This window comes from Cervus canadensis, chromosome 33, assembly GCF_019320065.1.
Source record: "Cervus canadensis isolate Bull #8, Minnesota chromosome 33, ASM1932006v1, whole genome shotgun sequence".
NCBI classification, from domain to species: Eukaryota; Metazoa; Chordata; class Mammalia; order Artiodactyla; family Cervidae; genus Cervus; species Cervus canadensis.
In genome coordinates, this window is record NC_057418.1 from 17196560 (window position 1) to 17219970 (window position 23411).

The window sequence follows — 23411 nt, forward strand, 5'->3', positions numbered from 1 at the left end:
GCACTTGATGGTGCACTTGTAATCTGGTTACTAATGAATTGTCACCAGTCAGCATGCAGAAAAGGAAATGGGCAGGGTCGTCTTCAACACTGATCATTTCAGAGAGATTAAATTGATCTTAATCATGTAATCAGAGACTTTGAGAACATATTTTCCATTATCTTAATCAGAAACATCATCTGAGACAGAAAAACAGAATGGGCTAAAGAGAGGGACAGAGTGAAGTCTGGTCTCTAGATATATGAGGAAGCTTTGTTTTTTTTCCTGTGAATTCTTGTTGGCTAATTAGCTTAGTTTGCTTATGTGAAAAATCTCTAGAGATAGCTAAACCTCCCAGATATAGTAACAAAATCATTTTAAAAAAGAAAGAAATTAACCTTTGCTGAAGCTTTTCTGTCAGGCATGTGTCAGTAGCCTTATAGATATTAACTGAATTTCAAAGACGTAAGGAATATATCTATGCTATGAACATATAACTAGTTAGCATTGGATTGGCATACAAACTAATCCTTCCTTGCACCAAATTGTCCACGGGGTGAAAAGGCTACTCTGGAGAATTTTTGTTCTCTACTTGTTTGTCTTAACATGTCCTCTTTATCTCTCAATGAAATATAACAAGATTATAGATACATGCAAAAAGTAAGCAAACAGTACAAATGAGATGAAATTACCATACTTTAAATGACTTCATAAGCTTTATCCTTCTCTTTCACAGTAAAAAAGTAATAATAATAATAATAATTAATAGAAATGCTTTAATGGGTTTAGGGTGAAGGAAGAAAAAATAAGTGGAAAGATTTCCATTTAAAATTATGAAGTTGAATATTCTCAATAAAGAGTAAAGTTGCAAATTCCATTCAGAAAATTGAAAATTTCAATTCAGTAATTATATACATATTGAAGACATACTAGTCTCTAGACCGAATACTGTAAAACCAAGATGAGAAGAAACAAACATGCATGACATAAAGCTTTAAATTCTAAGAATAAGAAGTCACTATGGAGATTATGTGTTAATTCCAAAATTGAGAAAGAAAATAAGACAAATGTGGAGAATCTTTGTTTAAAATAACTGAACTGATTCTAATTTCTACAGGTTTCTATGGTATTTCATTGGGGAAACATATATTTGAATGTTTTTAAATGTAAAATAAAATTTATAAGCACACAAAAAGAGGGAAAAGAAAATGTTTTTCCCTCTAATGTGAGACTTCTTTGAGACACACAGTGGCTTTGTTTTTCTTATATAATTGAATTTCAGAGGTAAAAGGGGCCCTGTGTAAAATCTTTTTCCAGCATGAGGACATAGAGTTCCCACTGATCAAGCAGGTCATCTAGCTCACCTGGGAGCCCAGGGCAGGATGGGAGCAGTGCTGACTGCAAGTCTTAGTCCCTGCTTCCGGCCCAGGTTCCTTTTCCGTCTGTATTCCAGTGAAGCGTAGAATACAGGGTAGAAAGAAGAGAGTGGTGTAAGTGCCATCCAATTAATTTGCATACTTGAAGAATAAAGGTCACTGGACTTGAAAGAAAGCTTCAGGGTTGGTCATTCCTTTCTCCGCTCTTTCCCTGTTTCTCCTTCCTAAAAGACAGTTATCTACTCTTTATTAAATGTTTTGTAACACAATAAATGAGTTTCTGTTTTAATTATATAAATATAAAGTAAATATGTTAATATTTGTAATACTTTATAACACGTTATACTATATATAATATATAGTCATAAAGTAAAAGTTGCTCGTCTGACTGTTTGGACTGTAGCCCACCAGGCTCCCCGTCCATGGAATTCTCTAGGCAAAAATGCTGGAGTGGGTTGCCATTCCCTTCTTCAGGGAATCTTCCCAACCCAGGGATGAAACGTGGGTCTCCTGCATTGTAGGCAGTTTCTTTCCTTCTGAGCCTATAATACAATTATAAATATAAAAATGAATACAGTCCCATCCTCAGAGATAAATTGCAAGGCTTGAAGGGAGAAGAACAGGAGAATGGAGAGTGAAGCAGAGTACTCCCTCCCGAAAACATAGACACACACACACCAGGGAGTAGGAAAGTGACCTAGGAAAAGTGCTTTTGGTCTGTGAATTGTCAATAAATTTACTTGGTTTTATCCTACTGTTTCCTCTGTCTCTTAGCCTCTATTACTGCCTTTTCAAATGCAAATTAGATTCCCCTCTTATCACCAAGCTTCATTTGCTTTCCCACCTTATGTAGTTGGCACCCTGCTCTGCGTGGGAATGACACAGCAGCTCAGTGGGGTGGAAACACTCTGTCCAACTTCAGCAGCAGTGACCAGAGAAATCAACTTATAATCCAGTAGACTGACGCGGCTCCATCCTGGCAACAATTGCTGTTACTTGGGGAACTTTTTAAAATATATCCATGCCTCCCTTCACCCTTGACCAACTAAGCCAGAATCTTTTAATACTTGGTCCTTGGGGATCAGCATTTAAAAACAAACAAGTAAACAGACAGACTGTCTCCGGGAGGTTTCTAATAGGTTACCAGAATTCCAAACCCCTGGTCAAAGAGATTCTCCACTCTTGCATGAGGGTCTTGAAATTTACTGCAAAATATCTACTTGTAAATTTTGAAGCAAGCTTTGTCCTTTGATTTTCAAGTAACAGGAGGTTTTTTGTTTTTTTAAAAAGTCTGGATATCCTTTTATTATTTTCATCTTTTATGCTTTCTTTCTGTTTTGATTTGATTTATTCTCTTAGCACAAATTGTCATAATTTGAGATTTCACATGTTGCTTCTTATTACCTATTTTACAGAAGTTCTGGAAGGTTTTGTTTGGCTTTGTACTTCGCTCTGTTCTTGGTTTAAAGTATGTATTAAACTGAGATTGTTGCTGCAACAGGAGCAACAATTCTGATTCTGTGATTAGTTAATATGCTTTCTTTCTGGCAAACAGATGGTGAATTGAATGTAGAATTTTCTTTTGAGTAGCTGCTTGAGTGGGGATTTTATTATAAATACCACAGAAGGACTGCTCAATCAAAAGATTTTACGTTAAATGAAGACAGAAAGTCACAGCCAGAGTTGGCTATTTTGTCACAGGACAAAGAAGCTGTGTGTCTCCCTACCAGGTTATTCAGTGGCTGACTTAGAAACAGTTTTTACTTTATCTAGAGAGAATAATCATAATTAAGTTGTCTCTTCTGAAATTGGCACTGTATTGTGTTTTTTACAAAAGTCAATAAAACAAGAGTGTTTAAAATATATCTTTAAAAAAACTCAAGTGATTTATTAACAAGTACAGCTGTTGCCATCATAAAAATTATTAACTCCCTTTCTCATCAGGCTAAGAATGATATTTTTCTCTTATCCATAGCATATTATATTTATACAAAATATGAATAGTATTGATAATATTTTTTGATTTATAAAAAACCTTGAAGGTTTAAGGATTTAAATAAAGTTGCCTTTTTAATGATGTACCTATCCTCACAGTTTTTTTTTTTTAATCAAGAACCTTGATACCCTGACCTGTAACAAGTTTGAAAATTTTTTTCTCCAGGATTCTTAACTCCCTCCCCTCACCTTTGTACTGGATTGTGTATCTAATTCTAAGCAGTCCTTAAAGCTGGGCTCTAATTCACTTATTTTCCTTATTTATCTTTTACTAGTATACTCAGTCTGTCTATCATAACATTGTCTCTTCTTATAATCAGTTCATCTGCTAAGGGATTGGTCAGTTTCTGCGTAGCCTAGAGTCTTCAGCAGCACACTAGAAGTTCTTGGGTTTCTAAGCTCCTCATCATCCATGTCATTCCTGGAGATTTATTATAGCTGTTTGCATCTAAATATTGAGGTCTAGAAATTTCTGGAAACTGGTTGTTACTGTTCACTACCCAGGTTGTGTCTGACTCTCTGCAACCCCACGATCTGCAGCACACCAGGCTTCCCTCTCTTTCAAGATCTCCCTGAGTTTGCTCAAACTCATGTCCATTGAGTCAGTGATGCCATCCAACCATCTCATCCTCTGTCGCCGCCTTCTCCTCTTGCCCTCAGTCTTTCCCAGCATCAGGGTCTTTCCCAGTGAATTGGCTCTTCTGGAAACTTAGATAAAAATAAATGTTTTGTCCGTTTTGTCTCAGCTTTTAAATAATATTTAAATAAAGACAGGCAGACAGATTTGTGTGGCGAAGAAAAGTTACAGTTTAGAAGGGCTTGCTTCGGTGCATCTTATCAGAAGTTTTGATGAACTTCAGTGCATTTTGTGAGTGGTGTGGAATGTTTTGAGGTGAAGTGGATGTTGCTAATGTGACTCATACTGAAAGATGGGCTGCTATCACAATGGAGAATATGCACTTCTATCCTAAAGTAATATATAGTTTATTTACCTTGATTGTATGTTTCTGACTTGCCTCTCTGTTTCCAGGGGACAAGCATGAGAACCATCAAACTAGCTGCTAGGAAGGAAAGGAGGCACCCTGGGGTGTTAAGGGTAGTGAGGCTCAGGAGTGTTTAGATGGAGATCTCTGCCTGCTTCAAGAGTGTCTGTTCTACGACCATCAAGTTCCCCTGTTCTTGTCTTGCCAGCTTCTCATCGCTGTTTCTGACTCTTGGCTTTCAACCTGACTTTGATTTCTATTTCCTTTGCTTGTCTTCTGGACTCTTACCCTGTCTTACCGCCCCGTCCTATGGCAGCATCTTGCATTATGCCTGCCCTTTCCTGTCTGAAAAGTGTACTCTATTTCAGAAATTTGCAAGTCCCACTGATGATAATGCTAAGTCACTTTAGTCTGACTCTGCAGCCCCAGGGACTGTAGCTCACCAGGCTCCTCTGTTCAAGGGATTCTCCAGGCAAGAATCCTGGAGTGGGTTGACGTGTCCTCCTCTAGGGGATCTTCCCAACCCAGGGGTCAAATCTGCTTCTCTTTTGTCTCCTGCAGTGGCAGGCGGGTTCTTTACCACTAGTTCTTTACCACTTGGGGAAGCCCCAGTTCTGTTGGTCTAGTAAATATTTAGGGTGGTCCTTGAAGTCTTGCTGTGTTTTTATTGAAGTATGTGTGGCTGTGTTATACTTCTAGGCTACAGAGAATGCCTTGTATTAAAGATGAACTAACTGCCAAACAGATTCAGCGATGATGAAGTATCTATGATATGTTATTTGTGTTTGTTATATGTTATTTGATATGTCAGTTATATATTTTTTGGTAACAGGATAAACTAATCGTATTTTCTCAAAGTTTCCCTCATGACTTAAAGCTGTTTCTCTCCCAATTATTTTTCCCATTTCTATAGAGGACAATGAAAAACTAACGAAAAGCTGTCTTTGGATTTTACTTAACTAAATTTTTACTAAAGAAAAATTGCTTTATTTCTTGAGTTGCTACATTTCAAGGTTTGCAAATATATTAAAATTCAAAAGTCACCAAAACCACAGGGCCGCTTATTACTCTGAGTGACTCTTGTCTATTTTGGAGAAGAGCAGGGATAAGTAGAAGCAGTATGGAGACAGTTTTTCTTATTCTGGCTAATGTAGCTTAGGTGCTATCCTTTGAAAGGTGGTATTTACACTTGACTATAAGAAAGTTGAGTTGATCAGTCATCCAAATATTCTTTTTTTTTTTTTCCTAAATTACAGAATTGACTCCTGAGGAGAAAGCCCAAAAGATTGCCAAAGCCATGCGCAAGCAGTCCTCTGAAGTCAAAGAGAAGTGGGAAAGTCTAAATGCTATTACTAGCAATTGGCAAAAGCAAGTGGACAAGGCGTTGGAAAAGCTCAGAGACCTCCAGGGAGCGATGGATGACTTGGATGCTGACCTCAAGGAGGCGGAGGCCGTGCGGAATGGCTGGAAGCCTGTAGGAGACTTACTCATCGACTCACTTCAGGACCACATTGAGAAAACCATGGTCAGCATCCCTGCCTTAGATAAGGGGTTTTAAGAAATCCTTTCCCTGGTGACTCAGAGGGTAAAGAGTCTGCCTGCAATGCGGGAGACCCAGGTTCGATCCCTGGGTCAGGAAGATCCCCTGGAGAAGGAAATGGCACCCCACTCTAGTATTCTTGCTTGGAGAATCACTGTGGACAGAGGAGCCTGGCGGGCTACAGTCCGTGGGGTCAGGAAGAGTCAGACACTACTGAGCGACTTCACTTTATTGTTAAATATAACACAAATAAGGAGAGTCACATACATTACATAAACTGTTACAAAGGATTGTTACAGGGCCAACACTGTTACAACATCCACCAAAATCAGGTTATAGAACTTTTCTAGACACAACAGATGTTTTCCATATGCCCTTCACCATCAGAACTCCCCTTCCCACCAAAACAGCAACTAAGGTGACTTTTACAATACTTTACTTTTATTTTGTGTTATACATTTTCACCCAGCTGTGAATCCCTAAGCAGTATAGACTTCCCTTTGAATCTCTAGATTTCCCCTCTATCTTTTATTTTCTCTGCAAGGTATTTGTTGAAGAACCTGAATTGTTTCCTTTATAGTGTTTTTCACAACCTGGATCTTACAGAATGGCATCTACATGATGTAGTCTGGCAGGTTGCTTTTTAAATTGGTGATTGGATTTAGAGGTTTAATCAAAAGTGTACTGTTTCACTGGGCATTCTTTACCAACTATATCTTATTGTCGGAGTATATAATGAAGAATTATTTTAGCTATAAATTCTGTTTGTGATCACATATTTCCCAGAGTTAAGGATGTTAGACTTCTGGTCTAGATTCCCTTTGGCTCTTGTATTCTAGAACATATCCAGAAAAGAGATTAGTGGAGTTTAGGCAGTAAAAGACACAAGTAACAGATTTAGAATGTATTGGGATTTGTGAAAAAGTGAAAGTCTTTGTCTCTCAGTCGTGTCTGACTCTTTGTGACTGCATGGACTGTAGCCTACCAGACTCCTCTGTCCATGAAATTCTCCAGGAAAAAATACTGGAGTGAGCTGCCATTCTCTTCTCCAGGCGGTCTTCCCAACCCAGGGACTGAACCCAGGTCTTCTGCATTGCAGGCAGATTCTTTAACATCTGAGCCACCAGGGAAGCCATTGAGGTTTATAATAGCATAGTAAACTATATGGGTTTCCCAGATGATGCTAGTGGTAAAGAAACTGCCTGTCAATGTGGGAGGCTCAAGGGTTCGATCCCTGGGTTGGGAAGATCCTCTGGAGGAGGAAATGGCAATCCACTCCAGTATTATTGTCTGGAAAATCCAATGGACAGAGGAGCCTGGAGGGCTACAGTCCATAGGGCCGCAAAGAGACATCACAAAAGCAGCTTAGCATGCAGTAAACTATACAGTAGGTAGTCATGAAACAAAGAATAAATGGATGAAAAATCAGACTGAAAATATCATATTGTGAATGGGATTTTTATTGCAAAAGATAACACATCTTTTGTGCACAGACTTTGGGTAATAGTTTCCTTTTTGTTTTGCATGTGGCTGAATAGGAAAGAGAAGAAAGGTCTAGGAAATAAACTGAATCCTACTCATGCAAATTGCATAAGTAAATATATATGTGTGTATAGACATAGGAATAATAATAGCATTTATTGATGCTTAGTATGTGCCAAGAGCTGTTCTTTAGCCAGTTTGCATTGGTATCCTTTTTAACTCCCACACCAACCAAGCAAGCTAAGTATTATTATTTTACATATGATAAAACTATAGATATTGCTTCATGCCCACACAGCTAGTAAATGGTAGGGTTTCATGATTACTTTCTTGCTCTTCTCTTTCATTGTAGAGACCTCATTGATAATACTGTCATTAAGCTCAACTTTGATCAACTATTTGAATTTGAATCTTTAAAGGTTACATATTATATTTTAAGCAAATTATTTATTATTGAAAAGTATTGGGGTCTGCCATCTTGCCATCTTTCATGGTAAATATACATGTTTCCAGTGACCCTATGAATTAAGTAAGGTTCTTCATGTAACTGTAGTATCCACAAATCTGAGTTAAGATAGCAAACTGTAAATGCAACTTTTTAGGATAGGATAAGTTCTTTGGAAGGTGCACACGTCTTGTGTTTTAAAAGATGATTTTCAAACACTGAAAAATCTTTAAGCCAATAGATTACAGAAACTATTTTCTGTTGGTTTGCAAAACTGCCTCTTGATTGAGTAAGAATTTACCTATTTGAATTTGAAAGCATCAGTTTTTTTTTTAATATGGGATGATTAGTGTTGAGGGAAAAATGAAGTTATATCTGGCCTAAAAATTTGGGCCTTGTTAATCCCATTTGACTGAAGAAATTACCCATCTTTGCATCCAAATCCTTCTGTTTACATTTCTGCTTATGTGGGAAAGCTAGGAAAAATACAGTTAATATTTAAGACCAAGGATTAAAATATTTTAACATCTTACTAGGAAGAAAAGAAAATAAAACCTAGGTCTCTTTAAACCAAATAAATATATTCAAAGTTCGGCATGTTTCATATGTGCTCAAAGAATACTCCTGAAGTTATAGGCAGGTGAAAATAAGTTCTGATTATTGCTAAATATTATTAAATATACCAAAGCAACTGGAAACAAATATTTTAGGGTGATCGAATAATTTCAAGTTCCTAAATTATACTTAATCGCTCTTATCTGTTGGAGTACACACCTCTGACAGGAGAAGAGCTGAGTTTCCCATCTGCCCACAGGCTGCTGATCAGCACCTTTAACACACGCAGATGTTTTTGTTTTTATACCAAAGAAAACTACATAGAATTTTATTCTCCCATGGGGAAATGCAGCCAAATCATGATAAATTGGTTCTTTATATCAGAACACATAGCAGATCTGAAACCATTTTACAATTTGCTTTATTTCAGAAAGCCCCTTAGTTTGGAGCTCTTAAAACCCAAAAGATAAACTTTCTTAATGGAAAGATTCCTTGTTACCATAAAATACTAGACCACAAAAACAAAATTAAGCCTGAAATGCATTATTTGTCTAAGGGCTTTTAATGTTTTTACCTGTGGCTTGCAAGAAAAAAGCATTATTTTTATGTAGCAAGGATAAAACTCTTTTCATCTCTAAGATCAAAAAAGATCTGTCTTGAAGTTATAATTTTTAAAGAACTTTCACCATCGTTTGAAATAAAACTGGTTATTATTTAAAATTATATAAATCTGAAAATATTTTCTAGCAGTTTATTGTTCATCTTTAAGCCCTTCAAAATACAAAGATATTGATTTTAAAAGCTGATTATTAGTGTGTGATATAAGGTCATCACTGAAGAAAGCTTGAAAGATTTGAGTTCTGTAATTATTCTCTAACTGAATCTGAGGGAACTTGGGCCTTTTCAAAGTCCAGACTAAAAAATTCTCTTTTCCCACCCCTTTCTATGTTCCATGCTTCTTTATTAAATATGAATTCTTTAGACCTATAATGTCTCTGTTATCATACATCTTCTTTTGTCATTGACCTGTATTTGTGAATCTGTTTATTTGTATACATTCTGTAACCCATGAATGATCAACATCTGCAGTCGTGGAGAAGAACTATCACAACCTGAATTCTTCCATGCAGCAGCAATTCTCACATCTTCATGGACTTCTGTTCTTCTGATTTTGATTTTTTTCTTTTTTACTTTATGCCTGATTACAGAGTAATTTATTTAACCCCACCACTTCAATCATTTATTTACAGCTGAAATCAAATGTCCACCCAAAGCCTGACTTTGAAATGCTAGTGTCTTCAAGGTTCTGGTGATATTTCCTTCTGTATGTTGACTTCTGTGCTCACTGTATCAGGTGTCATTTACACAGTTACCTCCAAGGTCTATATCTTTCATCCTGTCTCTGGGCTCCAGATCTGTTCTTCTGACTCTCCAGCTTGTACTTCTTCATGTGGCTTTTGGACATGTTCAAGAATTTTGAAATATTAAAATGTATTCTCTGATTCTTTTTAAAAGCAAAATTATATTAGTAATGTTATTTTGATGTTTACCAACCATAATGATTATTTTCAGCCTTTTCATGTTATAAAAAGAGGAACTGGGAAGCAGCTAAAGGTTTCCTTTTTATAAGCTTGAGGACGAAGTCAAATTAATATTGTAGTGTTTTAATAAAACTTTATAGCATTCAAAAGCACTTTGACATCTATTATTCATTAGCTAAACTTGGGGTGATGAAAGAGCAGAAGAAATGGGACTGAGAGACGTATGCCTACTCTCTTAAGGGGTGGAGACTGCAGAAACGATGACACTTGAGAGCTTATTCTAATAGCATGTTCACAACACTTAATACCTGTATGCTTGGTACACAGTTAATATTTAGCATAACAAAGAATTAAAAATATTCAGTTGTCTTTTAATATCCCACTTCTGTTCCTGGTGCTATATTGGCTTGTGTGTTGGTTGCTCAGTTGTGTCTGACTCTTTGTGACCCCGTGGAGTGTAGCCCACTAGACTCCTCTGTCCATGGGATTCTCCAGGCAAGAGTACTGGAGTGGGTAGCCATTCCCTTCACCAGGGGATCTTTCTAACGCAGGGACCGTACCCCGGTCTTCCACATTGCAGGCAGATTCTCTACTGACTTAATCTTGCCTCAGATACCATTTTTGAACCTTCATCATTAGAAATGAACCCTGCCCCTCTTTGATTACTAACTTTGTGCTGAGTACTGGAGAGTGTCTGTTCTCAAGAAGCTTCCATTATATGGAGGGAGATATTAAAATATGAATGCTTACATGACCAGGAACCTAAGAGCTCTGATAAGAAATAGTATGTAAAATCTATAATCAGTGGTTCAAATGGCATAAAACAATAAAAAATGCCTCCACTGTAAAATCTGATTTGTGTGTCCAGAGATGTGCAGCTTGGAAACCCTGGCTGAGTTAGAGATGAGGGCTAGAAAGCTGGTGAACACAGGGGCAGGGCCTTCAGGACTGGAATAGGAAAGGCGTCTGGGAAGTCTTCTCAACAGATGGGGCACTCCAGTGAGTCTTTCAAGGGATGGATGGAATCTAAGCAAAACCTTATGGGAAAAAAGATACATAAACATAGAGGGGGTTGAAATTATGTGGAGAGAAGGGAAAAACTTGGTGTTTTCATTGTTTTGTTGTTCGTTCTTACAGGACATATCACAGTCACTGAACCCAAATATTTTTTGTTTGTTTTATTTTTCCCTCTTGACATATATCCCTTCAACCTCCACCTGTACGAGGCCTCTTACTCTGCCCAAAACTGTCATTTGTCAGTTCTAAGCTTCATTTGCCTCTTTTCTGATAGACCCTGCTCTTCCTTCCCTACCTCTAACCACAAAGAAAGGTCAGAAATGACTTTGAAAGAGAGAACACTTACCTCTTGAGTATATAATAGGCATGGATTTTATGGTTAGGAAAGCTTTTTGTACTGGCCACTTTCTAACTTAATTTTAAATAGAGACATTTCAAATCAAGCTGTTGCATCAAGAGAAAAAATATTAAAGTATCCATATGAAAAAATGGAAAACATGAAAGAAAGTTAAAGATAAAATCCAGCCTAGAAATTAGTAAAATGGATAATAATGTTTTCCAGACTAAATAGTATAAATGAAAAATTTGAAGGAAGTACATAATCATTTAAATGAGTTTGTGTAACAAGTTTTCTCTTCATGCGTCTGTTTATATTCTCTGGCTTATAAAGGGGGGCTCTGGCTGTGGTCCTGGTTGCTCAAGACCTCAGTCAAGTCAGTTGTTGAGTGAGCAGGTGTCATAGATGACTTCTCGGCTGATCTTGGTGTTTTATTTATTTACTTATTTAGAAAATACGGAATACTAGCTTTTGTGTTACTCTTTTCTGATGACATTATTCTTATCTTTTCTCCTAGGCATTTAGAGAAGAAATTGCACCAATCAACTTAAAGGTTAAAACAATGAATGATTTATCCAGTCAACTGTCTCCTCTTGACTTACACCCGTCTCTAAAGATGTCTCGCCAGCTCGATGACCTTAATATGCGATGGAAACTTTTGCAGGTGTCAGCCGATTCCTCTTCGTAATGCAGGCTTACACCTTGGTCTTTAAGCCCTACCTCACTGTTCCTCCACTCACCATCCTTTTCTCTGTCTTTATGGGTTGTATTTAATAATGGATTTCTAGCATATGATGACATTAGTTATTTGTCTTTCTGTACCTTGAAACCAAAGGCCTCATTTACTTTTGAATATAGATTTTAATGTAATTTTATAGCATTCTCTTCATAGGATTTTTGTAGAAAATTGCAAAAGGTCAAATAAATCACAGTAATTGAAACCTATGGTAGGTCACAGAAACATTCTTTCCATGATGGCTCATAAAGGAGTCATTTTTCTTACTTGAATCGTGTTTTTTTTTTTTTCTTTTGAAAAGTTAAGAAAGTCTCCATCCTTTTTCCGTTGCTTGCTTTTCATGTATCTTGCTCATTTTTTGCAGCTAGCAGACTTTAGTATAATGGTATTTACCTTTAGCTCTTAGATCTTAGTTGCTCTAATGTAGTTGTTTTAATGTAGTTGAGCATTTCAGTTTTAAAAGAGTCAAACCAGGAAGAATATTGTTGAGTGTTACTAAGTATCTGTAAGTCACTACATGTTCCAGTCAGTAATTTTTGGCTCAGTCTTTGTAGACACATTGAGTATCTAGTTTCTAGGAGTCATAATAGTAATTTTTTCCTCTGAAAAGGAGCAGGATAGTTTAAGTGAAAAGTGAAAGTGAAGTCGCTCAGTCAGGTCTGACTCTTTGGGACCTCAAGGACTGTAGGTCCAGGCAAGAGTACTGGAGTGGGTTGCCATTCCCTTCTCCAGGGGATCTTCCCAACCCAGGGATCAAACCCAGGTCTCCCGCATTGCAGGCAGATGCTTTACCCTCTGAGCCACCAGGGAAGCCCCAGTTTAAGTGGAAGATTGAAAAAAAATAATGCTTACTAGTCTCTTTATATGTTTTGGATCTAAATTGAAGTGATATTTGACAAGATAAATATGCAATTTTGAGGTAGCACATAAAACCATTTTATTTTAGAGGTATAATATTTTATAGCATGGTAGGTCCTGAATAAGTCCTGTGGCCCGTGAAGTGTTTTTAGTTGCTCAGTCATGTCCGTCTCTTTGTGACCTCATGGACTGTAATCCACCAGGCTCCTCTGTCCATGGAATTCTCCAGGCAAGAATACTGGAGTGGGTAGCCATTCCCTTCTCCAGGGAATCTTCCCGAGCCAGGGATTGAACCCGAGTCTCCTGCATTGCAGGCAGATTCTTTATCGTCTGGGCCACCAGGAAAGCCCCATGATAGGTCCTGAATTAATTCAGCTGTTGAAACACCTAGTGGTTTATATTTTCTTCATGAGATGGAAGAGGTTATAAATGAGTATATAGTATTAAAGTCTTTTCTGTCTTTGAAAAGAATATTAATCTGGGATTAGTAAAGCAGGATCTGTTAAACTCATACATGCTTTTCTACTAAGACAGAGAAGCATTTGACCTTTACTCTATTTCCTTTGATTCTGCTTCATTTCTCCAATTCGTTATCTTCATACTGGTATTGCTGTGTCCATCTTGATTCCCTTGTCACTCTGCTTCTTTTGTTACCATCTGCAAAGATTAGAAGTCAAGGAAAACGTTATGCATGAAAAAGTTATTCTTTCATCCTGATCTCTGAGCTTGGTAACCACTATAGCTCAGATGTTGCTGCTGCTGCTGCTGCTAAGTCACTTCAGTCGTGTCCGACTCTGTACAACCCCACAGGACAGCAGCCCATCAGGCCCTTCCATCCCTGGGATTCTCCAGGCAATAATACTGGAGCGGGTTGCCATTTCCTTCTCCAATGCATGCATGAATGCTAAGTTGCTTCGGTCGTGTCTGACTCTGTGTGACCCCGTGGACAGCAGCCCACCAGGCTCCTCTGTCCACAGTATTCTCTAGGCAGAATACTGGAGTGGGCTGCTCAGCTGTTAGCTGCTGATGAAATATGAGGAGATCGATTTATGCTGGCCGAGCGTGGTGTTAAATTTCAAGAATAGCACCTTGTGTTCTCCGAAACGTAAATGTGTGGCATTTGAATGCTTTTGGTCACAACAAACCAAGTACCTGCTAATGTAATTTTGATAGCTAACCAGGAAAAAAATGGAGGTATCCAGTGAGCCAGAGACACACGTTCCATTTAAAGGCAGCTGAAAATAAGATTGGCAATCTAAGTGAAACACCTGACTAGCACTACTAGACGAAGACCAGGAAAAGGAAATGGAAATGTCAGGAGGCTGTGTGCCATTGTTAATGATTTGCAGTTAATTTCTCAGGGTACCAAATCCGCATTTTCAAAATGTAGAGAGCTAAGACTGTGTGTAAACAGATATATAGAGTGTATTATTCACCTGGTGTCTACTTGAATACTCCCAAGTCAAGATGATAAACATGAACTTGGAGGAATATAAGTCTTTCCATATTTATATGTCCTTTCACTCTCCCTCTATATCTGTCATATGTCTTATCATCATTATCATCTATTTTTTTCCCTTGGAATATTTTAAACTTCTTTTTACAGCCCTTTTACCACCTTCTTTACAAAAGAGAGATGAGTAGCCACTGACCCCATGGCCGCATCTTTACTTTAGATGCTTTAGAGTGTTACTGCTTTTGACTAAAGTGTTGAATAATGTCAAGACATAGATTCTGACATCAGATGGATTGAGTGTGAATACTAACATTGCCACATACTAATAACTTTATCTCCTTGAACACATCTTTAGGTCTCCATATCTTTATCTGTAAAACAATGATTATAAGGAGTAATACTTATTCAGTGTGAGTTTTGTGAGAATTAAAAGAATTCACATAAAGTACTTAGAAGAGTACCTGGCACTATTTACTGTTACTTGATGTCAGGAGTCTATTTTCATATCCATACTTTGATTCCAAATTTAGAAGAGTCTGTACCAGTAATCATATCTTGGGTTATAGTACCATTTGTTATAGTACTTAAATCAAGGTTATTATTAAGGTCATTGTTCTGAAATCAAATTATTTCTTGTATGTATATATGCAGGTTTCTGTAGATGATCGCCTTAAACAGCTTCAGGAAGCCCATAGAGATTTTGGACCATCCTCTCAGCATTTTCTCTCTAGTAAGTACCAATAAGCTGATTTCCAGTTAATTCATTAATTGAATGAATCAGCATATTATTTCACTTTCACTCAAGGAACTATATCCTTTGCTATAAATATGTGTGCTTTATTAGATGAATATAAATAAAGAAGATCTCAACATCAGTGACCAATCAATACCCAGTGCTTATTGGTTACTATTTCCATCATCTGGTCATGGTAAGTCTTTGAAGTGAAGCAAAAATTAATTCATCTTTAGCTAGAGTTTTTCACTGAACCATCTGTTGTAATAACTAATATAGTATCCTATTGCTATGCCATATGCAAAGATTTTGAACTTTTTCACAGTAAAGAAATCATTTTTATATTTAAAAATTTTAAATTAATTTTCCTACTTAAAAAATGCATGTTTATTTTCAATGCACCTGGAGACTTAAAAAGAAAAAAAAAAAAAAAAATTCCCCATAAATCTTTGAGAAGATTCTGGTCTATTAGGCTCACTGCAATCATACTTAGCTTTTCTTCTAATTAAATACTGCAGATTTAGCCAAAGCACATATGTAGAGTTTTATGCAATAGTCTTCAACTGAAGTTTTTCATCTTATGAACTGACTGTTCATGAGATCTTTAATAAGTAATTTGAGCTCTTTATCACTCACTGCTAAGGAAATTAAAGAATATAAGATTCAGAGTCACCCAGATTGAGATTAAAATATTAATTTTCCCTTTTACCAGGACTGTGAAGTCCTGAAGGTTCATTTTTTTATCTTAAAGTTACTAAAATAATACTTATTTTCTCTGATTGCCTTGAGATTTAAATAAGAAAACATACCAAGTTACACAAAACACCTAGCACAGTTCTTGGCACCAGGGTTTTCTCTAAATGTTACTCCTTTCCTTTCCTTGTCTCTGGAAAACATGTGTAAGCAAACACTTAGTTTAATTTAATAAGTGAAGGTTGAAACTTAATGTGAAGCTAATTTTTCCAATTCTGGTACCTGTGTATCTACAGTCATAGAGAAAACTGAAATAATATCATGTCTTCCAACTAAATTTATTGCATTTATGTTTTCTTTTAATATTTGCCATGCTTGATAATTTGCTTTGCCTCAATTCAAGGTCAGGCTTTTCTTACTCTCACAATTTCAAGAATCCTAATCAGTCGTTCCTGATCCTTCTATCCTACGCGGCTCTAGTGCTCAAGCCAGCTCTCCTGAGTGTGTGTCTGTGTCTCTGTTTCATCTCTCCCTGTCTCTCCCTGGTCCCTCTCACCCCATCACTCCCATATCTGTTTCACACACCTGAGCTCTTAGGTAGCCTATCTTTGAAATGTTGAGTCCTTCCTGGAATATGCTGTCTACCTGGATGCGATAGTGCATTTCCAAAGTTTGGATGCTCTCCATGTTCATGAGTAAATAGGTTTGCTTCATTATTCATTAGCTATGAATTACCCCAGATTGCTTGCACTTAATTTTATGGAACGTAGAGCTATATGCTGAGACCAAAGTAAAGAGAAATTTAACAAATCTTTGAGACTGTATAGTTCTACAGTGTATGTATTTATTAGTATTGACGAAACTGAACACTTTCACCTAGTAACCATTCTTTCATAATAAAAATCAAGCTCGTGCTCTTTAGCAAGTGAAACATTGTAAAAATTGTGAAACTCCAGCACATTGCCCTTCATTGCCTGGCATGGACAGTCCAGGAGGTCAAAGTTATTCAAATCAAAACAATCATTAAAATGAATGGAGAATTGTACAAAAAAAAATCCCAATTAATAAATTTAGTAATTGTTATCCACTGCTGCTTGAAATCTTTGGCTTTATTAAATTTCTTGAACTTTAGCCATGGTTATGAAAGGAGCCTGTTTAGTTAGGCACAAAATAAAGACTGACCTATTAGCTTGGTGCCAGTGCTGAAAAGAGGTTGGCTCTAATGAGAAATTTAATATACCTAGTTCCACATTGTCATCCTCCTTTTAGTCTTTCATGGACATAGTTCAAGAAGGAAATGCTCACACTTTAGAAAGAGAGGAAGGGTTGTCGAATAGAAATATTGCTGACTGGTGGTCCGAAATCCTGAAATCATGTTTGGATTCAGCCATTTATTTTGGGGCGAGTTATTTCACGTCTAATATTTAGTTCCTCATTGTTGGCTTCCTTATTAACAGACATATTGAAAATGCTTTGCAAAGTTTAAAAGGCTAAATATTAGTAAGTAGGATTATGACACCCTATTCAGGAGAAAAAAAAAAAAACATTAGCGACAACTGGTTATATGAGAATCTAGTGATATTTGCAACACTTTAGATGGATTTGCTTCTTTTTTAGTTTATGTACCAAAATTCCTTAAAGGTTCTAGATGCATAGGTACAATTCTACTTAAATAAGTCTTAAAATAATTAGTTTAATGTAGAATAAAATTTTTGTAAATAGTAAATGGAATTGTAAAAAATTTGTACCTCAGTAAAACAAAACATAAAATCTCAATCATAGTGTATAAAAGTAGAGAACTGTATTTCCTGTGCATTTCAGATGAAAATAAGTATTCAGAATTATTCTATCTAGATAATTGCCTTAGTTCTTTAAAACCTTTGGGCTATGTTTAATTTTCCTCTTTTAAAATCCATATAATTGACTTTGTTTAAATGACATTTGTACTAGTTATTCTGTGCCTATGAAGCAAAGTGAAGAGTATTATTAGTGACCTGGAAAATTCAATCTTAAGAAATCTATTTACAATCTTGGTATACCTAGATTGTAGATTATACCTAGATTTTGCCTAGGTAAAATTAACTTTGGTTTAAGCTTAATCAAAATTTATACAGCGTATGTATTTTCTAATAAGTTTTAAATGTTGATTGTTAGAAACAATAAAATGTGATTTTTAAAAATATTTATATCAACAGGTTCGATTAGAGTTGGCATTAGAAATTGAGACTGTACTGTTTCATATTTCCAAGCTTTAAATGAATCTCTAAAGCCACTCTTTGTTTGGCCTAGCATATTTCATAATTATAGGAATCCAGCAGTTCTCATTGAATTTGCTATAAACATGTTCAGTTGTTTTGCATTAAGGCGTAAGACATAAGAGTTAGAAGTGTTTCCAATAACCTCGGTTTGTTTCTCCAGCTTCAGTCCAGCTGCCGTGGCAAAGATCCATTTCACATAATAAAGTGCCCTATTACATCAAGTAAGTTGATTTTAATTCTCCTTTATGATACCAAGACAATAAAATTGTGTTAATAACTTAAGAGGCTTTTCCCACGTAACTTTAAAAACCGGATTTCAAACCTATTATAGGAAGGAATTTATATGTTTATATGGATATAAAGAATATATATTTAATATTTGAAAAAATTAGTTTAAAAATAAGACTGATATTTGTAATTCATTATATTAGGCAATAGGTAATATAGGTGATATTTTTGTAAAGCAGATATTAATATATTCAGGGAGAAGGACAAAATTCCTAAGTATTCTTGACATAATGAATACAGTTTCTCCAACTGTATTGCTTCTAAGCCATTTTTGTCTTCCAGAAAATTCATCTAAAAAGTACTTTGTACTCTTCTCATTTTAGTCCACCAAAAAGAAACAGGGTTTTATCATTAAAAAGTTCAATATTTTCAAGTTTTTTCTCAACTTGTAGAAATTATCTGCAATTAGTTTAAGTTTATTATCTCACACTTTTCTTGTCAACTTGACAATTTCTCCTTTTTTACATAGTTTTTTCCATATTATGTAATATTTTATAAATTTTGTATGAGTTACACAAGGTCTGCATAGGATATGATCCTTGCCTGTCTGTGTGTTGTCATTGGGCAGAATGGTAAAATACATCTTCTGAAATCCCTTGAAGTGTAAGTTATTGATTTACAGTGTGATAAAGGTGATTATAGTCATAGTTGAATGTATTTTATATATAAGGTGAATGGTGGCTTCGTTTTGAGAGAAAAAGTTCACTATTGTCCAGAGTTAACTGTGTCTCAGATTAGTCCTATGACCATAGGTAAGTCAGGTGAAGATCTCTCGGCCAAGTTTCTTTTATATCTTTCCTAAAGTGTCATGTGGTATCTCCAAAACTTGTGCCAAGGCTAATAGTCTATTTTTCCAGTATCCCTCTTCCTAAAAACTGTGTGTGTGAAATCAAAATGCTTACAAAATGCCATTTAACTATGAAGGTTTTATTGTGGTCTGAAATATATCCTCATATTTAAAAAAACAAATAATTTTGCCATAGTCATAGCAAATATAATAAGCAATATATGTTACATTGTCTTGAGACAACTTAATACTTTTATCAGTGTATAATCTACCATGTACTGAGTTGTGATAAATTTAGTATAAGGTAGCAAAGTGGTGGATTGGTATCAAATGTATGCAGGCATGAAGGGAAAGAAGTCACAGGGTCAACAAACTGACATCTTTATTAAGAGAAGATGCTCTGGAAATAAGTTCATCTGTACCATTTTTCTAGAGTCCATATGTATGCGGTAATATACAGTATCTGTTTTTCTCTTTTTGACTTACTTCATTCTGTGTGACAAATTCTAAGTGTATCCATGTCTCTACATATGACCCACTTTTGTTCCTTTTATGGCTGAGTAGTATTCCACTGTATATATGTGCCATATTTTCTTTTTTTAAAATTTATTTAATTGGAGGCTAATTACTTTACAATATTGTGATGGTTTTTGCCATACATTCACATGAATCAGCCATGGGTGTACATTTGTTCCCCATTCTGAATCCCCCTCCCACCTCCCTCCCCATCCCATCCCTCAGGGTCATCCCAGTCTACCAGCCCTGAGCACCCTGTCTCATGCATTGAACCTATACTGGCAGTCTTTTTCACATATGATAATATACATGTTTCAATGCTATTCTCTCAAATCATCCCACCCTCGCCTTCTCCCACAGAGTCCAAAAGTCTGTTCCATACATCTGTGTCTCTTTCTCTGTCTCACATATAGGGGTCATCATTACCATCTTTCTAAATTCCATGTATATGCGTTAATATATTGTATTGGTGTTTTTCTTTCTGACTTAATTCTCTCTGTATAATAGGCTCCAGTTTCATCCACCTCATTAGAACTGATTCAAATGTGTTCTTTTTAATAGCTTAGTAATATTCCATTGTGTATATGTACCACAGCTTTCTTATACATTCATCTGCCGATGGACATCTAGGTTGCTTCCATGTCCTGGCTATTGTAAACAGTGCTGTGATGAACATTGGGATACATGTGTCTCTTTCAATTCTGGTTTCCTCAGTGTGTATGCCCAGCAGTGGGACTGCTGGGTCATATGGCAGTTCTATTTCCAGTTTTTAAAGGAATCTCCACACTGTTCTCCATAGTGGCTGTACTAGTTTGCATTCCCACCAACAGTGTAAGAGAGTTCCCTTTTCTCTGCACCCTCTCCAACATTTATTGTTTGTAGACTTGTTGATAGCAGCCATTCTGGCCGGTGTGAGATACCTTACTGTGGTTTTGATTTGCATTTCTCTGATGATGAGTGATGTTGAGCATCTTTTCATGTGTTTGTTAGCCATCTGTATGTCTTCTTTGGAGAAATGTCTGTTTAGTTCTTTGGTCCATTTTTTTTATTGGGTTGCTTATTTTTCTGGAATTGAGCTATAGGAGTTGCTGGTATATTTTTGAGATTAATTCTTTGTCAGTTGCTTCATTTGCTATTATTTTCTCCCATTCTGAAGGCTGTCTTTTCACCTTACTTATAGTTTCTTTCATTGTGCAAATGCTTTTAAGTTTAATTAGGTCCCATATGTTTATTTTTGCTTTTATTTCCATTACGCTGGGAGGTGGGTCATAGAGGATCCTGCTGTGATTTATGTCAGAGAATGTTTTGCCTATGTTTCCCTCTAGGAGTTTTATAGTTTCTGGCCTTCCATTTAGATCTTTAATCCATTTTGAGTTTATTTTTGTGTATGGTGTTAGAGTGTTCTAGTTTCATTCTTTTGCAAGTGGTTGACCAGTTTTCCCAGCACCACTTGTTAAAGAGATTGTCTTTTCTCCATTGTATATTCTTGCCTCCTTTGTCAAAGATAAGGTGTCCATAGGTGCATGGATTTATCTCTGGGCTTTCTATTTTGTTCCATTGATCTATGTTTCTGTCTTTGGGCCAGTACGACACTGTCTTGATGACTGTAGCTTTGTAGTATAGCCTGAAGTCAGGCAGGTTGATTCCTCCAGTTCCATTCTTCTTTCTCAAGATTGCTTTGGCTATTCAAGGTTTTTTGTATTTCCATAGAAATTGTGAAATTATTTGTTCTATTCTCTGAAAAATACCTTTGGTAGCTTGATAGGGATTGCATTGAATCTATAGATTGCTTTGGGTAGTATACTCATTTTCACTACATTGATTCTTCCAATCCATGAATATGGTATATTTCTCCATCTATTTGTGTCTTCTTTGATTTCTTTCATCAGTGTTTTATAGTTTTCTATATATAGGTCTTTTATTTCTTTAGGTAGATTTATTCCTAAGTACTTTATTCTTTTCGTTGCAGTGGTGAAGGAAATTGTTTCCTTAATTTCTCCTTCTGTTTTCTTATTATTAGTGTATAGGAATGCAAGGGATTTCTGTGTGGTAGTTTTATATCCTGCAACTTTACTATATTCATTGATTAGCTCTAGTAATTTTCTGGTGGAGTCTTTAGGGTTTTCTGTGTAGAGGATCATGTCATCTGCAAACAGTGAGAGTTTTACTTCTTCTTTTCCAATCTGGATTCCTTTTATTTCTTTTTCTGCTCTGATTGCTGTGGCTAAAACTTCCAAAACTATGTTGAATAGTAGTGGTGAGAGTGGGCACCCTTGTCTTGTTCCTGACTTTAGGGGAAATGCTTTCAATTTTTCACCATTGAGGGTAATGCTTGCTGTGGGTTTGTCATATATAGCTTTTTTTATGTTGAGGTATGTTCCTTCTATTCCTGCTTTCTGGAGAGTTTTAATCATAAATGAGTGTTGAATTTTGTCAAAGGCTTTTTCTGCGTCTATTGAGATAATCATATGGTTTTTATCTTTCAATTTTTTAGTGTGGTGTATCACATTGATTGATTTGTGAATATTGCAGAATCCTTGCTTCCTTGGGATAAAGCCCACTTGGTCATGATGTATGATCTTTTTAATATGTTGTTGGATTCTGTTTGCTAGAATTTTGTTAAGGATTTTTGCATCTATGTTCATCAGTGATATTGGCCTGTAGTTTTCTTTTTTGTGGCATCCTTGTCTGGTTTTGTATTAGGGTGATGGAGGCCTCATAGAATGAGTTTGGAAGTTTTCCTTCCTCTGCAACTTTATGGAAGAGTTTGAGTAGGATATGTATTAGCTCTTCTCTAAATTTTTGGTAGAATTCAGCTGTGAAGACATCTGGTCCTGGGCTTTTGTTTGTTGGAAGATTTCTGATTATAGTTTCGATTACTGTACTTGTGATGGGTCTGTTAAGATTTTCTATTTCTTCCTGGTTCAGTTTTTGAAAGTTATACTTTTCTAAGAATTTGTCCATTTCTTCCAAGTTGTCCATTTTATTGGCATATAGTTGCTGATGGTAGTCTCTTATGATCCTTTGTATTTCTGTGTTGTCTGTTGTGATTTCTCCATTTTCACTTCTAATTTTGTTGATTTGATTCTTCTCCCCTTTTTTCTTGATGAGTCTGGTGAATGATTTGTCTATTTTATTTATCTTCTCGAAGAACCAGCTTTTAGCTTTGTTGATTTTGGCTATGGTCTCCTTTGTTTCTTTTTCATTTATTTCTGCTCTAATTTTTATGATTTCTTTCCTTCTACGAACCCTTGGGTTCTTCATTTCTTCTTTTTCTAGTTGCTTTAGGTGTAGAGTTAGGTTATTTCTTTGATTTTTCTCCTATTTCTTGAAGTAGGCTTGTATTGCTATGAACCTTCCCCTTAGCACTGCTTTTACTCTATCCCATAGGCTTTTGATTGTTGTGTTTTCATTTTCATTCGTTTCTATGCATATCTTGATTTCTTTTTTGATTTCTTCTGTGATTTGTTGGTTATTCAGAAGTGTGTTGTTTAGCCTCCATATGTTTGTATTTTTAATAGTTTTTCTTCCTGTTCAGTTCAGTCACTCAGTCATGTCCGACTCTTTGCAGCCCCATGAACCGCAGCACGCCAGGTCTCCCTGTCCATCACCAACTCCCGAAATTTACCCAAACTCATGTCCATTGAGTGGGTGATGCCATCCAGCCATCTCATCCTCTGTTGTCCCTTCTCCTCCTGCCCTTGATCTAGGTTCACATAGTTACATGGAGAGGAGAAGAGGGAGGAGGGAGATAGAGGTGACCAGGAGGAAAAGAGGGAGAATCAAAAGGGGAGAGAGCAGTCTAGTCAGTAATCAATTACCTGTTTGCTCTCCAC

The 23411-nt window shown here is 36.3% G+C and overlaps 1 protein-coding gene across 8 annotated transcripts in view; it reads left to right on the forward strand.

The window, feature by feature from the left end:
• Nucleotides 1-23411, forward strand: part of UTRN (utrophin) — a 538889-nt gene that overhangs the window by 422639 nt on the left and 92839 nt on the right. For all 8 annotated transcript variants that reach the window (XM_043457450.1, XM_043457448.1, XM_043457451.1 and 5 more), the window contains 4 exons: nt 5590-5858; nt 11768-11914; nt 14952-15030; nt 18145-18205. In XM_043457450.1, coding sequence (XP_043313385.1) covers nt 5590-5858; nt 11768-11914; nt 14952-15030; nt 18145-18205 — 556 coding nt within the window. The remainder of the gene's footprint in view (nt 1-5589; nt 5859-11767; nt 11915-14951; nt 15031-18144; nt 18206-23411) is intronic.